Source organism: Hyla sarda, chromosome 10 (genome assembly GCF_029499605.1).
Source record: "Hyla sarda isolate aHylSar1 chromosome 10, aHylSar1.hap1, whole genome shotgun sequence".
Taxonomy (NCBI): Eukaryota; Metazoa; Chordata; class Amphibia; order Anura; family Hylidae; genus Hyla; species Hyla sarda.
Window position 1 is genome coordinate 17,086,572 of NC_079198.1, and position 17,451 is coordinate 17,104,022.

The 17,451-nt window shown below is 41.4% G+C and overlaps 1 protein-coding gene across 4 annotated transcripts in view; it reads left to right on the forward strand.

Annotated features, from left to right (window-relative positions):
- GRIK5 (glutamate ionotropic receptor kainate type subunit 5) overlaps nucleotides 1-17,451 on the forward strand; it is a 354,857-nt gene that overhangs the window by 266,217 nt on the left and 71,189 nt on the right. For all 4 annotated transcript variants that reach the window (XM_056542912.1, XM_056542911.1, XM_056542909.1 and 1 more), the window contains 4 exons: nucleotides 561-713; nucleotides 11,503-11,607; nucleotides 11,844-11,951; nucleotides 12,814-13,017. In XM_056542912.1, coding sequence (XP_056398887.1) covers nucleotides 561-713; nucleotides 11,503-11,607; nucleotides 11,844-11,951; nucleotides 12,814-13,017 — 570 coding nt within the window. The remainder of the gene's footprint in view (nucleotides 1-560; nucleotides 714-11,502; nucleotides 11,608-11,843; nucleotides 11,952-12,813; nucleotides 13,018-17,451) is intronic.

Genomic DNA, 17,451 nt, shown 5'->3' on the forward strand with positions numbered 1-17,451 from the left:
CTGGACAGTTCCTGACATGGACAGAGGTGTCAGCAGAGAGCACTGTGGTCAGACAGAAAAGAAATTCTAAAAGAAAAGAATTCCTGTGGAGCATCCAGCAGCTGATATGTACTGGAAGTATTAAGATTTTAAAATAGAAGTAATTTACAAATCTGTTTAACTTTCTGGCACCAGTTGATTTAAAACAAAATGTTTTCCACCTGAGTACCCCTTTAAACACCATATAGAGCTCCATATCTCCAGCAAGGACAAAGAGTTACACAGCAAATCTCTGTCTGCCTGCAGCCACCACTAGATGGAGCTTGGGAGTTTAGAGCATACTAATATTATCCAGTTAAATGTATTGACAGTATACAGTAAGGATAGGAGGAGAGAGTCTGCTCCACTGATCAATGGGTCTTACAGTAGATAAGTAATGGAGTATAGTAGATGAAGTATCCTCAGTGACTGGTTTTATGGTAATACCTTTATGATATTAGGGACTTTATAGGGTTTTATAGGTGTTTGCTTTAGGGACTTTATAGGTGTTTGCTCATATTTTGCACTTTTTTTCTCCTCAGCTTTCGGCGGCACTTATGTTTGACGCTGTACATGTTGTAGTCAGTGCCGTACGGGAGTTAAACAGAAGTCAAGAAATTGGTGTAAAGCAGCTGTCCTGTAGTACGTCACAGATTTGGCAACATGGAACCAGCCTCATGAACTACCTACGAATGGTATGGAGAACCAATCCCACCCAGATATGACTATAAATTGTTGTATTAATAGTTATTGTCTATGTGTTGCGATAACATTTATTTCACAGGATTTCCAAAAATGACACCACACCTATCCACTGGTTGTGTCTGGTTCTGCATCTTCAGATATGGCTCCACTTAAGTGAATGGGGCTGAGAAGCAATACTACTAACTTGTGGATTGGTGTGCTACTGTTTATGGGAGAAAGAGGCCCTGTTTTTCTAACCCTGGACAACCCTTTTCAATGAGTCTCCTGGGGATAAGTTGTAGATCACGGGTGGTCAGAGCGCTGGGCCCCCCCCCCCCCCGATCACCTAAACGGGGCCACTGCAGTCTGCAGGAAGTGCAGTGTGTCCCCAGCATAAAGTCGCAGCAGACACACCCTCTCCATTTATCTCTATGGGGTACATGGAGGGGGCGTGTTGGCCACCGCGTCATGCGGGGACGGAACGCCCCCCTTCCGGCATACTGCCACGGCCCCGTCCAGGAGATCGCGGGGGGCCCCAGCACTTGGACCCCCTGCGATCTATAACTTATCCCCTATCCGAAGTTATATTGCACTACAGATTTCCTTTAAGGCCAACTATTGGTTCAAGTCGCCAAATGCTGAGTTAATGGGTGTGTTAAGGTCTGCAAAGACTGGCAAAACGCCGGCAGACAGAAACAGCTGTGGTTGAAAGTTAAAGCTTGATGCAAGAAATAGTAGAGCCCTTCAATTGTAGCCAAAAACCACAGGCACTCATGCTTGATTGACACTTTGAGTGCCGGGCATTGCATGAAGTGCCTGACAGTGTGTCAATCAAGCGTGAGTGACTGGGAGGAAGATGAGGCAGTGTGACTTCATGCGCTGCAGCTCCCCCCCTGATCCTACTTATCCAGCAGCGGCCATCGATGATCAAAGGTTTCCCCCCCCCAAATGCAGCATCAGAGAAAGCGTCCAAACACAGCATCTGAATGCCGTGCCTAACCTATACAAGTTACTGGGGAGGCCTTATATGGCTTAGGGGAGCTGACAGGTTCCCTTTAAACTTGCATTCAACTCAGCCGTAATGTTAAGGGGCAACATTTTGTGGGGTGTTTTTGGCTACAATTTGAAAAACTAGTCTTTTGTGCCTCAAGACAAGCTTTGGCTGTCAATCACAGCTACTTCCGTCGGTGATCAACAAAACTGTAGACTTTCACAAACCCATCAACTCAACAACATGGTTTGCACCCAGCAATTGTTCCCCTTTGGAACTCATGTTAAGAACTGACATATCGTGGCCCTAAAACAAACAGATTTTTAGAACAGCTCAAGTTCATCAACTCTAACTATGTTACTGAGAAAAAGATGGGGCGTTACCGGTTGTGGTTGATGTGTCAGAAATAGTTCAACTTGAGTAGGTTAGTAGCTTTATTGTCCATCCCCTGTATAATAAGGGTTTAATAGAAGGTACAGTAAAGGGGCCACATCCATTAAGCGTTTCAGTTACTGAAGACGAGTAGTTGGTGTAAATTCCTGGAAAACCTCTTCAAATCCTACATAGGTTTAGTGGCTTGTCTATATGTACAGTATGCCAGATGCTTAAATGGGCGCTGTCAGAATAAGAAAAAACTTTTTATATGTTGTACATCTTGGCAAAACATTAATCTTTATAAGGTATTTAATTAAAAAAGTTATCTTCCTTTTGTAGAAAATAGCTTTTAAAAAAAGACCACTAGGGGTCCCCTTACCATCCAGAACATAATCCTGTCCGGCTGCAGCATCATCTTTGTCCCAGCTGAAGTACAGGCTGGGACAAAGTCCAGGAAGTCAGTACAGGACTAGCACTTCCCTGTGCTCACTCCTGTCCTATCAGACTCCTGTCTCTACACAGAGAGGAGAAGGTTACAGAGCAGCCTGCAGTGATTGAATGAAGAAATCCAGCACAGCACAACAGATTTAGGGAGGAAGTGAATGCATGGTGAGTGAGGGCAGGCTCAATGCTTGCCTTAGACACACCCCTTCCTAAGCAGTAGATGTCAGAATGAGTAAGCAGCAAAAAAGGGGGATTTATGAGCCAAATAAAGAAGCTAGACACAAAAAGGCATGCAAATAATCTACATGACCTAGTGAGTAACACATAGAATCATTATTTTTTCTGTGATATGACAGGTACACTTTAAAGGGGTACTCCACTGGAAAACATTTTTTTTTAAATCAACTGATGACAGAAAGCTAAACAGATTTGTAAATTACTTCTATTAAAAAATCTTAATTCTGGCAGTACTTATCAGCTGCTGTATGCTCCACAGGAAGCTCTTTTCTTTTTGACTTTCTTTCTTGTCTGACCACAGTGCTCTCTGCTGACAACTCTGTCTGTTTTAGGAACTGTCCAGAGCAGGAGAGATTTGCAATGGGGATTTGCTCCTACTCTGGACAGTTCCTAAAATGGACAGAGGTGTCAGCAGAGAGCACTGTGGACAGACAGAAAGGAAATTCAAAAACAAAGGAACTTCCTGTGGAGCATAAAGCTGCTGATAAGTACTGGAAGGATTAAGATTTTTTAATAGAAGTAATTTACAAATCTGTTTAACTTTCTGGCACCAGTTGATTTAAAAAAAAAAGTTTTCCAGCGGAGTACCCCTTTAATAATCTGCTTAGTATAGAATGCGCAGGCGATGTGATTTCTAAAGACTGGGAAAATACATCTCCGGAGTTACAGTAGTTACAGAATAGCTCTGGAGAGATGTAATGTATGTGAATATATAAGTATGGAGATCTACGGCGCAGAATAATGAGGCTGACGGCGCCGAATATAATAATATAAAGACACTTGAGATCAGTCAGAGACCTATAAGTCATAGATAGACCCTCGTGATAATGAATCCTCAGTGGAATCATTTCAATTATTAGCATCTTGCTATATAATTGTAATGTCTTAGAGAGCTATCCGTCTACCGGCGCAATGCACCTCGCGATTACTGTATTTTACGAAAATACCTTGTTGTACTACAAAAATCATTAAAGGGGTACTCCGGTGAAAAACTTTTTTTTATTATAAATCAACTGGTGCCAGAAAGTTAAACAGATTTGTAAATTACTTCTATTAAAAAAATCTTAATCCTTCCTGTACTTATTAGCTGCTGAATACTACAGCGGAAATTATTTTCTTTTTGAAACACAGAGCTGTCTGCTGACATCACGAGCACAGTGCTCTCTACTGACATCTCTGTCCATTTTAGGAACTGTCCAGAACAGAATATGTTTGCTATGGGGATTTCCTTTTACTCTGGACAGTTCCTGATATGGACAGAGATGTCAGCAGAGAGCACTGTGCTCATGATGTCAGCAGAGAGCTCTGTGTTTCAAAAAGAAAAGAATTTCCGCTGTAGTATTCAGCAGCTAATAAGTACAGGAAGGATTAATATTTTTTTAATAGAAGTAATTTACAAATCTGTTTAACTTTCTGACACCAGTTGATTTAAAAAAAAAAAAATTTCACCAGAGTACCCCTTTAAAAAGATTTAAGGTTTTATACCACTAGTGTCAAGTAGTCGTATCCTACTCAACACAACAGTGACAGGCCTGCTTAAACCAGTGTTTTCCAACCAGTGTTGAAAAACTACAACTCCCAGCATGCCCAGACAGCCTTTGGCTGTCTGGGCATGCTGGGAGTTGTAGTTTTGCAACAACAGGGTGCAGACTGCCTAGCTATTCTAACATTTAAAGGTATACTCCAGAAGAAAATAAATGTTTTGAAATCAAAGTTATACAGATTTGTAAAAGACTTCTATTTAGAAATCTTAATCCTTCCAGTACTTTTCAGCTGCTGTATGCTCTACAGGAAGTTGAGTAGTTCTTTCCAGCCTGATCACAGTGCTCTCTGCTGCCACCTCTGTCCGTGTCCAGAACATGAACAAATCCCCATAGCGAACCTCTCTTGCTCAGGACAGTTCCTGACATTGACATCGGTGGCAGCAGAGAGTAGTTTCTGGCACTGAAGTAATAACCATCCTCCTTCCCTTATACAGTATAACAAACTTTATTAACAACACACAAAATTACACCTAATAAACAGAAATTATATACACAATGGGGGGGGGGGATGTATCAAAACCTGTGTAGAGGAAGAGGGGTGCAGTTGCCCATAGCAACCGACCAGATCGCTTCTTTAATTTTTCACAGGCCTTTTTGAAAATGAAAGAGGCAATCTGATTGGTTACCATTGGCAACTGCACCACTCTTCCTCTACACAGGTTTTGACAAATTTACCCCAATAGCAAGCCACAGATCCTTAAAGGGGTACTCCCCTGGAAAACTTTTTTTTTTTTAACCAACTGGTGCCAGAGAGTTAAACAGATTTGTAAAATACTTCTATTACGAAATCTTAATTCTTCCTGTACTTATCAGCTGTTGTATGCTCCACAGGAAGTTATTTTCTTTTTGAATTTCCTTTCTGTCAGACCACAGTGCTCTCTGCTGACACCTCTGTCCATTTTAGGAATGTGTCCGGAGCAGGATAGGTTTGCTATGGGGATTTGCTCCTACTCTAGGCGGTTCCTAAATTAGACAGAGGTGTCAGCAGAGAGCACTGTGGTCAGACAGAAAGGAAATTCAAAAAGAAAAGAACTTCCTGTGGAACATACAGCAGCTGATAAGTACTGGAAGGATTAAGATTTTTTTTAATGGAAGTAATTAACAAATCTGTTTAACTTTCTGGCACCAGTTGATTAAAAAAAATGTTTTCCAGGGGTGTACCCCTTTAACACAATGCAGTATAGTATAAAATCAATACTTGCGTTCCTAGTTCACTGCGCAAAAATAATATCACTGCGTTCCGTTCAGGCCCAAAGGGCCTAGCGCTTCTGTTTCTAAAGTCATCATAGTCTTTTTCTGTAATAATAATAATTCATGACAGGGTGCCTTCTGTTGGTGCAAAACTACAACTCCCAGCATGCCCAGACAGCCGAAGGCTGTCCGGGCATGCTGGGAGTTGTAGTTTTGCAACAGCTGGAGGCACCCAGGTAGGGAAACACTGTCATGTGGGCACATTGGGGAAGATTTATCAAAACCTGTGTAGACGAAAAGTGGTGCAGTTGCCCATGGCAACCAATCAGATCGCTTCTTTCATTTTTCACAGGACTCTTTAAAAATGAAAGAAGCGATCTGATTGGTTGCTATGGGCAACTGCACCACTTTTCCTCTACACAGGTTTTGATTGATCAATTGTCCTCCCTGCCCCTCACCAAGATGTCCTGCCGATTTCTTCTATCTAACCAATTGTTTGTAACCGTCCATCCTCTACTATGACGCGCAAAAAATGTCTCCGCGAGCGCTCGCTCCCAATGCCTCCCGACTCAGCGCCCGTGCGCAGTGCTAGAGACAGAGAATGAGTGAACGTTCTGCCTCTATCACTGCGCAAGCGCACTGAGCAGAAAGCAGAGACATCTCGGGCACGCTGCAGTGGAAGATGGATGGCGCATGCGCAGAGACAGACCCCTGGCCACACCTCTGTTTCTAACTGTGGACATAAGTGATTTTTGATCACATATGGCCACCATTTAAAGGGGTACTCTGCCCCTAAACATGTTATCCCCTATCTTTTGGATAGGGGATAACATGTCTCATCGTGGGGGGTCCTACTGCTGGGACCCCGCATGATCTCCGGGCCAGCGCCGCGATGTTCATAAACACGAAAGCCTAGGTGTTTTACGTATTTGTGACGACACACCACACCCCCTCCATTCATCTCTATGGGAGTAGGCGTGACTTTGGATAGGGGATAACATGTCTAGGGGCAGTGTACCCCTTTAAGCAGCCAAAATATCATCTATAAATCACAAAAATAACAATATATGCACTATTTACAGTGATGGTTGACATTAAAGGGTTATTCCGGTGGAAAACTTTTTTTTTTTTAACCAACTGTTGCCAGAAAGTTAAACAGATTTGTAAATTACTATTATTTAAAAAAAATCTTAATCCTTCTAGTACTTCAGGACTAGTGGTCATGATGTCAGCAGAGAGCTCTGTGTTCCAAAAAGAAAATAATTTCCTCTGTAGTATTCAGAAGATAAAAAGTACTGGAAGGATTAAGATTTTCTAATAGAAGTAATTTACAAACCTGTTTAACGTTCTGGCACCAGTTGATTAAAAAAAAAAAAAAGTTTTCCACCGGAGTACCCCTTTAAATTCTTTCGTTTTTGCAAACTTCATTGGAAATATAGTCGCTATGTCGAATGATAATAATGGCAATATGTATATTACTAGTCAGTTTGGCACTCGCAGTGTATTTTGAAATGTGTAAAGTTAAATGTGCACTGTTGTTTGGAAAAATGTTTGACATGTATTAGCAGCATGTCAAAAGTTTTGATCAGCGGGGGTTTGAGTGTTCAGACCTCCACCGATCAGAATGAGCCAGGAGAAGACTGCGTGCTCCTCTCCCTGCTCTGTGTTACGTGATTGAAACACGTTTCATAGACTTACATTGGGAGGTGTCATGATCACATGACACTGAGGCGGGAGAGAACGTGCGGAGCACGGAGGGCTCCCGGCTCGTTCTACTGATCAGCGGAGGTCTGAACAGTCAGACACCCGCAGATCAAAACTTTTGACATGTAACGATCAAAAGTTTTGATCGGCGGGGGTCTGAATGTTCAGCCCTCCGCTCATCAGTAGAACAAGCCAGGAGAAGACTGAGCGTCCGTGTGCTCCCCTTCCTGCTCTGTGTTAAATGATCAAATTCTATGGAGCATGTCTTGATTATGGGATACAGTACTGGGAAAGAACGCGCTGAGCTCGGACGGCTCCTGGCTCGTTCTCCTGATCGGCGTAGGTCTGAACACTCACACCCTTAGTGATCAAAAAGTTTGACAGTGCCCATTTAGGGTGGTGGATGAAGAGTCACTAAGGTAACTTCTTGTTGGACTTTAAGAGCTACCTTTCCTATTACATTACAAAAAATGATTCCTTATAGTCAATGTATCACACCTTAATAATAAGTGTGGAAGTACAGGCAAAGGAGCTTAAAGGGGTACTCCGGTGGAAAACTTTTTTTTTTATCAACTGGTGCCAGAAAGTTAAACAGATTTGTAAATTACTTTTATTAAAAAAATCTTAGTCCTTCCAGTACTTATCAGCTGCTGTATTATACAGAGGAAGTTAATTTATTTTTGAATTTCTTTTTCGTCTGTCCACGGTGCTCTATGCTGACACCTCTGTCCAGAGCAGGAACAATTCCCCATGGCAAACCAATGCTGCTCTGGACAGTTCCTGACATGGACAGAGGTGTCAGCAGAGAGCACTGTGGACAGACAGAAAATGCATTCAAAAAGAAATGAACTTCCTCTGTATTATACAGCAGCTGATAAGTACTGGAAGGATTAAGATTTTTAAATAGAAGTCATTTACAAATCTGTTTAACTTTCTGGCACCAGTTGATTTAAATAAAAAAAAAAAAAATCATTTTCCAATGGAGTAACCCTTTAATAAAAATTCCTGGCTAGAAGTTTATTACAAGGGAGGTGCGGACTGCTCTCAGCAGGGCCTCCAATACTACTCAGGACTCATAGAAGAAGAAATAAGGAGGTGAAGCAGTTTGTCCTTTCTTTTTATTATAGCCCTATGGAACAGATGATTATAAGAGCTAATAATAAGAATTGGCACATGCTTCAAGAGGATGAAGTGTTAGGGGAGGCAACGAAACCATCGGTAACATTCTGCGGGATAAGGAATCTTTAGAATATCTTTGTGAGGGGCAGGTATAGCCAAAAAAAGAAATGAGGACAATTGGCCTCTGAATTGTGCTTCTTGGATACTGTTAGACTGGAGAGAGGGAGGAAGGCGCCTCATGTGCGGGATCAGTAGATCTTGTTGGTGGGGGTAGGGGACGGTAATTCCCAAGCCGCTTACCAAAGTTGGTTATGCGCCCACACACAACAAGGTAAAGTGCAGAAGAAGTCAAGAAGAAGGTCCACTGCAGCCCTCCTGGGTGAGAGTAAAATCAAAACCGAAAGACCAGGGAGTCAGGAGTTTGTCTGGCCCAGAGAGGAACCATCAGGCAGCCAAGTAAAATCAATGGATTTATTAGATGCAACGCGTTTCGCTGCGCATGCGCCGCTTCATCAGGCATCATCATGCCTGATGAAGCTGCGCATGCGCAGCGAAACGCGTTGCATCTAATAAATCCATTGATTTTACTTGGCTGCCTGATGGTTCCTCTCTGTGCCAGACAAACTCCTGACTCCCTGGTCTTTCGGTTTTGATTTTACTGTTAGACTGGGGGAACAAACCATTAAAGTTTACAGCAGTGTTACCCAACCAGGGTGCCTCCAGCTAGTTGCAAAACTACAACTTCCAGCATGCCCGGACAGCCAAAGGCTGTCCGGGCATGCTGGGAGTTGTAGTTTTGCAACAACTGGGGCCACCCTGGTAGGGAAACACTGGTTCTGTGCGCTCATCTGCAGTTGCGTTTTTTTTCCATATAGGTAAAACCATTCGCCCGCTCCATAAACAATATGGGGAGTTAGATCCTTGGTGACAGGTATGGGATGCCCACGGCTTAAAAAAACATATGCAGGAGGCACATGGAGGGGATAATCAGTGGTTACAATTCATGGGTCTACTAGGTATAAATAAAATACCTGGAGGGGGTGACCACCATAAATTATTATTATTACAGAAAGAGACTATGATTACATTAGAAACACAAGCTCTAGGCCCTTTAGGCTTGAACAGACGCAGTAATATTTGTATTTTTCCAGAGCAAACTAGGAACGTAAGTATTGATTTTTTTTTATTTATTTTTTACTATGCATTGTGTTACCGATCTTAGCTTTGGTATTGCTCCTCTTAAAGGGGTACTCCGGTGGAAAACATTTTTTTTTTTTTTTTAAATCAACTGGTGCCAGAAAGTTAAACAGATTAGTAAATTACTTCTTTAAAAAAAAAATCTTAATCCTTCCAGTACTTATCCGCTGCTGTATGGTCCAGAGGAAGCTGTGTAGTTTTTTCCAGGATTGCCACACTGCTCTCTGCTGCCACCTCTGTCTCTATGAGAAACTTTCCAGAGTAGGAGTAATACCCCATAGCAAACCTCTCCTGCTCTGGACTGTTCCTGACATGGTCAGCAGAGAGCACCGTGGTCAGACCGGAAAGAACAACTCAACTTCATCTGGAACATACAGCAGCGGATAAGTACTGGAAGGATTAAGATTATTATATAGATGTCCTTTACAAAACTGTTTAACTTTCTGCCACCAGTTATTTTGAAAAAAATTGTTTTCCACCGGAGAACATCTTTAAAGGCTGTAAAGGGAATTACGAATCTGTATATTTTGTATATCATTTTTGTTTATTAGGTGTAATTCTGTGTATTGTTCATAAAGTTTGTTATATAATGGGAGGAGAATTGTTGTTGTTATATTAGGGCCAGAAGAAGCATGTGGGGGGGAGGCAGCCATTTCCCTGTCATGGCGTTCTAAGGGTGCGTTCACACGGAGTAATTCAAGAGGAATTTACTTGAGTAATTCCTCTTGAATTCTCCGCTCCAAATTAATGCCCATCTCCTCTGCCTTTAATGTTTTTTCTGCTGTCCTGTTCACACTTCCGACGCTGAATTCCTTTCCGCTTGAAGAAAGAACATGTTCATTCTTCAAGCGGAATCCGCGAGCAGAATCAATAGAAGTCAACGGTAAAAAAAATGTTCCGCCCAACATCGTTTTCAAGCGGAATTTAGAAAAGTAGAATTAAATAGCCTCCTCAGTCATTCCTCATCATTTCCGCATGAAAATTCCGCTCGAATTCCACTTGATGGATGAAATGACAGAGGGCAATAATATCCTGACCGAAATTATTCCTCGTGAATTCCTTTTGAATTCCTCAGTGTGAACGCATCCTAACTAACTATAAGGTCCAGTTTGGTGAGTGCCACATTTATTTATCCTATATTGCCATGTACTGTAAAAGAGTGGTAGCTTCAGTACCACCGGAGCAGTAAAGCAGTGCTACAAAATAGTTGTAACTCCAGTGTCTCCCCAATGATGTCAGCCACAGCTATAATACCCCCCATAATAGATCCAGCCAAAATACCCCTATATCAAAATTCACAATGTCTGCACACAATGTGAAAAATAACTGGCAGCTCTAGACTAAAACAGTGATAGCTTCAGTACAACCAGAGCAGTAAAGCAGTGCTACAAAATAGCTGTAACTCCAGTGTCTCCATAATGGTGTCATCCACAATAATGCCTCCATAATAGATCTAGCCACTATGGGGGAGATTTACCAAAACCTGTGTAAGGGAAAAGTTGCCCAGTTGCCCATTGCAACCAATCAGATCGCTTCTTTCATTTTGCAGAGGCCTTGTTAAAAATGAAAGAAGCGAGCTGATTGGATGTTATGGGCAACTGGGCAATTTTACCTCTGAACAGGTTTTTATAAATTTCGCCTATACCCCTATATCTCAATTCATTGTCTGCACATGATGCAGTTAAAAAACTAGCAGCTGTAGACTAAAACACTGAAAAAGAATAGTCTTACATGGCCAAGGGACTTTTTTTTATAATGTAAATCCTTGTCTTTGGGATTTGTGATGGATGTAATGGTATGGAAATACCTTCCTTTATAGGAAATTCCGGACTTTCATGTAGAGGAGGACTTCATGGTCCCTCTCATTCCACCACATAACTACAAAGAAGAAGAAGGGGTTGTTTATATATGTTCCTCATCCCATAATGCTCTCCATTGACATGCTGAGTAGTAAACACTTGGGATAATTTTTCCTCTTATTGTTTTTTATCCTCCCAGGTAGAGTACGATGGACTGACCGGCCGAGTAGAGTTTAACAGCAAAGGACAAAGGACAAACTACACTCTACGAATTCTGGAGAGGGCTGGAGATGGCCACCGAGAGGTATTGGCAACTTTCAAGGTTGTTTACAAATAGCAAAATCCTTAGACATTGAGTCTTTATGTCCCTATTTGGCCAGTTAGATGACTCGATAACTCATATAATGTTTTGGTGAATAACTCAGTAGTTGACCTCTGTGTATTATTCTTTTGTTCACTTTGCATTACAGACAAAATTTTGGTAAAATTCTACGCCATGTAGACCACAGTCTACCCCTTCGATTTGTTTTTTTTTTGCAGGTTGGTGTTTGGTATTCAAACCGTACCTTGGCCATGAATGCCACCAGTCTGGATATAAACATTTCAGACACGTTGGAGAACAAGACTTTAGTAGTAACCACAATTCTTGTAAGTTCTTTATACACTGAGCTTCTTGATCCACCTACATCTGTCAAATTCTCATGGTGCTTTGTATTTCTTGGTCAGCGTGGGTATAAATATTTTAGCGGCTCTGTAAATTTGTGGCGATTGTTCTAGATGCTATGTCTCGGCTACGTGCAGTAGCACAGTTGAAAAAAAGAATGGAAAAAGAGACAAGCGCCCCTAGTGTGATATGTTAAAACACCAATTTTCACAATAAAATGCAGGATAAGTTCACTCACCCTGCATAGTCGCGCTCAGAACACAACATCTGCTAGTGTATTTAGTAGCTGTGTTCCTCCCGGTGCCAGGTAAAGCTAGTCCGGTATAGAATTAGAGGATCAGCTAGCAAAAAATAGGAACTTAAAACAGCGCTGGTTCCTATCCAATAGTAAGCATTTCTGACATTAGGCAGTTATAAACTGTATACTGGTTTTATTAGGCACAAATCAACGTGTTTCCGGCCCGGAATGGGCCCTTCCTCAGGATAAGGTGCTTATACAAGGATAGGTACATGATGTACTTATCCTTGTATAAGCACCTTATCCTGACGAAGGGGCCAGAAACGTGTTGATTTGTGCCTAATAAAACCAGTTTACAGTTTACAGCTGCCTAATGTCAGAGGTGCTTACTTTTGGATTGGAACCAGCGCTGTTTTAAGTTCCTATTTTTTGCTACCTGACCCTCTATATAACACAGTTGACAATCTCATTCTTCAGCTCATTTACTTGCTATTGTTTATAGCTTTGCATTCTGATTTGTTCTTATTATCCCATCTCGCTGTAATCACAAATTCAGTTGTGTTTTCCGTCTCATCCACCCGACTGTTTTATTTTATATCTCCCTCCAGGAGAATCCATACATGATGCGCAAAGCAAATTACCGATCCCTATCTGGCAATGACCAATACGAAGGCTTCTGCGCTGAGATGTTAATGGAGCTAGCTGCACTCCTGAGGTTCAACTATAGGATAAAGCTTGTTGAAGACGGGTTGTATGGAGCTCCTGAGCCTAATGGATCTTGGACAGGAATGGTGGGAGAACTTATCAATCGGGTAGGTAATACCACATGGGTAGATCAATTTTCTATTGAGTCAAACTATGTTATTTTTATTGTTTTTCATACTAAGCCCTCAACGAGGGACCATAGAAAAGGCATAGGAGCTATGGTCTTGCACTCAGGGCCCTAAGGCTATTTGACATTGGGCAGTCCAATAGGTCGCACACTTGTCACCAATGAAGGGAATGGTCTTGATAATTTGTACTCCTAAAGCTTTCCTCCAATCTGACATTTGGTGTCCAAATTTATTTAAAAAAAAGTTGTATGGTGACTGCATAGAATTCCTCTTCTGTTTGTCTATAGTGTATTGATTCGGCAATTTTATTTAAAAAACTGACGGTATTTTAGAAAACCCTATGGAAATGTTATTTGAGCACTGTATACATTAGTATGGTTATTTGAGCACTATATCACTGTATTATATAGCAGGTCTTGAAACACTTTAAGGGCAAAGAATATCTGTGGAATGGGGCACTGTCCTACCTATGGCCTTCCCTACTTGTAGTAATGATCCCACCCAGAGGGTAACATAGCATAACATAATAAAATAGGACCCTCTTTGTAGTGCCGAATGTAATCAACACAATCCCCATTTTAGTCCTGGATGGTCCAATGTTCATTTACACTTCCTCTCCTTTCAGTTAATTTTGGGTTGAACCATAGATTGGTTTCCCAATTATATAACAGGATTGTTCTTGGTCTTTTCCTATGAAAATATAGTTGAACATTCTGGACAACCGTGTAATTCATGGACAGGTCAGAAGGGAAGAAGTTCTCTGTCATGGCATTCTTCTCTGGCCCGTAGAAGTTGGGGTACAAGCAGGGGAACCCACTATGCCCTATTAGGGTACAGTATATGGCAAGGGGTTATATTTATGGGATAACCACTTTATATAGCAACTTCTTCCATGACTGCAGCATTGTATAAATGATGTGTATTTTATAATGTGGATATAATGATGTTAACCTTGGAGTTGTGAAGAACGTGCTGGCATCCATGCATCGCTGGCTGCTTTAATCATGCAATCAGTGTTATGCACATAAGGTCCATAATTATTGATGAAAATGAGCAGAGATTACATGAAGCCGCTCGCTCACTGGAAACATCATTTCACTTCTTAAGTTTATAGACACAGTATTTAGAACATAGGATTGCTACATATATTGTAAGGTTCCTATATATGAAGAAAGCGGGAACATTTCATAGTGAGACCACAGTGGCTGCAAATCAAAGAAATCCTAAAATATCATAGCTCTACAGCAAACTGATGATGGGACCCACCATTTATACCACCATTGGGAAGTTTGGAGAATGCCAAAGGCAGGACTATGATCGAGCACTGCATTGACTGATAATTCATCATTAAAATCTTAATCGCAATTGATTGATGTTTTCTTACTTGCTCAGTCATTTCCACATAGTGCTGTGCAGGATCGTTAATGCCACATGCTTTTCAATAGGCAAACGAAACAGATATATGGTGTCCCAGCACAGCTGTTTTAGGTGCCACCCATCAGAGTTGTCAGGGGGCAAAGTAAATAAAGGTTTGCCGGATGTACAGTGTGTAAATAAAGTACTGGATAATATGGCATGATAGATAATCTGCATTATCTAACATAAGCTGCATTGGAAATGCACTGTAAGTATGCCACTGGTCATTCTCCTGTGAAAAGTACACCACTGGTCATCCCCCTAAGGTAGATACACCACTGCCCATTCCCCTGTAGTAGGTACACCAATGGTCATAACCCATTATAGGTACACCAATGGTGATTCCTCTGTGGTAGGTACACCAATAGTGATTCCACTGGGTAGGTACATTAATAGTCATTCTCCTGTGGTACGTACACCCCTTGACTTTCCACTGTAGTGGATGCATGACTTGTCTGTCAATTGTTGTAGGTACACTGCTTGTTTTTACCCCTGTGGTAGATACATCACTGGCAGTTTTACCCGTGTGGAAGGTGCATTACTTGTCCCTGTGGTAGATGCACCATTTGTCTTTTCCCTGTGGTAGGTACATCACTGGTGGCTTTCCCCCTGTGGTAGGTGCACTGCTTGTATTTCCCGTGTTTTTTCCCCTGTGGTTGGTACATTGTTGTTCTTTCCCCTGTGGTAGGTACATGGCTTTCCCCTCTGTTATATACACCACTTGTCTTTCCTCTGTGGTAGGTACATCACTGGTCTTTTCCCCTTATGGCAAGTATGTCACTGTGGTAGGTACACCACTTGTCTATTCTCTCTGGTAGGTAGGTACATCACTGGTGGCTTTCCCCCTGTTATAGGTACACTGCTTGTGTTTCCCCATTTGTAGGTACTTTAGCCCTTCATGTCATTTGATAGGTACACCACTTGTTTTCCCCCTGTGGTAGGTACATTGTTGCCCTTTCCCCTGTGGTAGGTCCATTACTGCTCTATCCCCCGTGGTAGAGACCCTTCTAGGGACAAAAAATAACCAATCACTGTTCCCTTGAAACTAAGCTTCCAATATATAAAACTTTAGTATATAAACTTTAGTCCAAGACATAAGAGATTAGATGATTCCAGCACACTTGTGTGAACAAGCCCCTAGTTGTAGGTCATGGCTTGTACCAATTTCATGAAGCAGGGGTACAATGTCTAGTCACATAAAACACTGTTCATGACAACCCAATCTCATCTTCTTTGTTTATGACTAAACTTCTGTCCATGTATATACTGCAGCTGCCCCCAACCCCATTTAAGTGAATACTGTAGTACCGGGCATGGCCTGTGGGCACGAGTGGTGCTGTTTATATCAGAACGCAGTCATGTCGTTCTAATGTCATGCGCGCCCTCCAGCATTTGTTGTTGTTGTATGAACATGGTCTTCACATACTGTGGGGATCTGGTGTATTTCTTTCGTCTTGAAGCCTCCAGTGGTCTCAGCTTGGTCATCCCGGAGCCGGTCCGTCTCCGAACAGAATTCCCGGCATTAATAAGAAGCTGATCTCCGTCCATACTGGCACGGTGACAGAAAACAAGATTTTATTAATGAAGCCGCTGTGGGTGGAGGTGGAGATCTCATCCCTCCGGCCGAGGCAGCGAAGATTGGAAAGGCCCGAGGCCTACTGGCTACAACATGAGGAAAATGGGATTCGCTTATTTCGAGCCCAGTCAGTTTAATATAGAGGGGGATGATGGAGCTGTTGAGGGTCCTTTCAGGTTTTATACTAATAGATGGTATTACGGGGACAAGTGTATCTGTCAGAGGTGCCACGGGATCGAATTATCCATCTTGGATGATGGAAAATGGCCGGTTTAGTGGGCCAGACGGAGATGGAAGGTGACGTTCATGAAAGACATTGTGACGAGGATAAACATTCATGAGGTAGATATTTGTTATTAGTCTCTAAGTTGTGGCTCTAAAGCTGTTGCGAAACTACAACTCCCAGCATGCCCGGACAGCCGTTGGCTGTCCGGGCATGCTGGGAGTTGTAGTTTCGCAACAGCTAGAGAGCCTTAGGTTGGAGAATAGGACAGAATTAGAGAAAAGGCTAAATGAATAGCACTAATATGGAGACACTTGACCTTAATATAGTTAAACAGTTTAATCACTTTTGGCCTTTTTGTCATTAGGATATTTTTATGACTAAAAATTGGAAGATTTTCTTTTTTCTCACACTTTTTATTTAATTTTTTTACAATTCGTCAAGAATTACATGTACTAGTATATACAGTAAGGGGGAGGTTAATCAAAACCTGTAGGGAGGTAACGTTGACCAGTTGCCCATAGCAACCAATCAGCTAGCTTCTTTCATTTTTTCAAAAGGCCTGTGAAAAATGAAAGAAGCGATCTGATTGGTTGCTATGGGCAACTATTCCTCTACACAGGTTTTGATTAATCTCCCCCTAAATCCCTATATAAGTAGTTATTTTCTATATCGTGGAGTAGTAGCTTTCAATATATATATATATATATAGATAGATATATAGATAGATATAGATAGATAGATATAGATAGATAGATATAGATAGATAGATATAGATAGATAGATATAGATAGATAGATATAGATAGATAGATATAGATAGATAGATATAGATAGATAGATATAGATAGATAGATATAGATAGATAGATATAGATAGATATAGATAGATAGATAGATATAGATAGATAGATAGATATAGATAGATAGATATAGATAGATAGATAGATATAGATAGATATAGAGAGAGATAGAGATATATAGTTCTCCACCTGTTCATTAAAGGGGTTATCCAGGAAAAAACATTTTTTATAAATCAACTGGCTCCAGAAAGTTAAACAGATTTTCAAATTACTTCTATTAAAAAATCTTAACCCTTCCAATAATTATCAGCTGCTGAAGTTGAGTTGTTGTTTTCTGTCTGGCAACAGTGCTCTCTGCTGACATCTCTGCTTGTCTCGGGAACTGCACAGAGTAGAA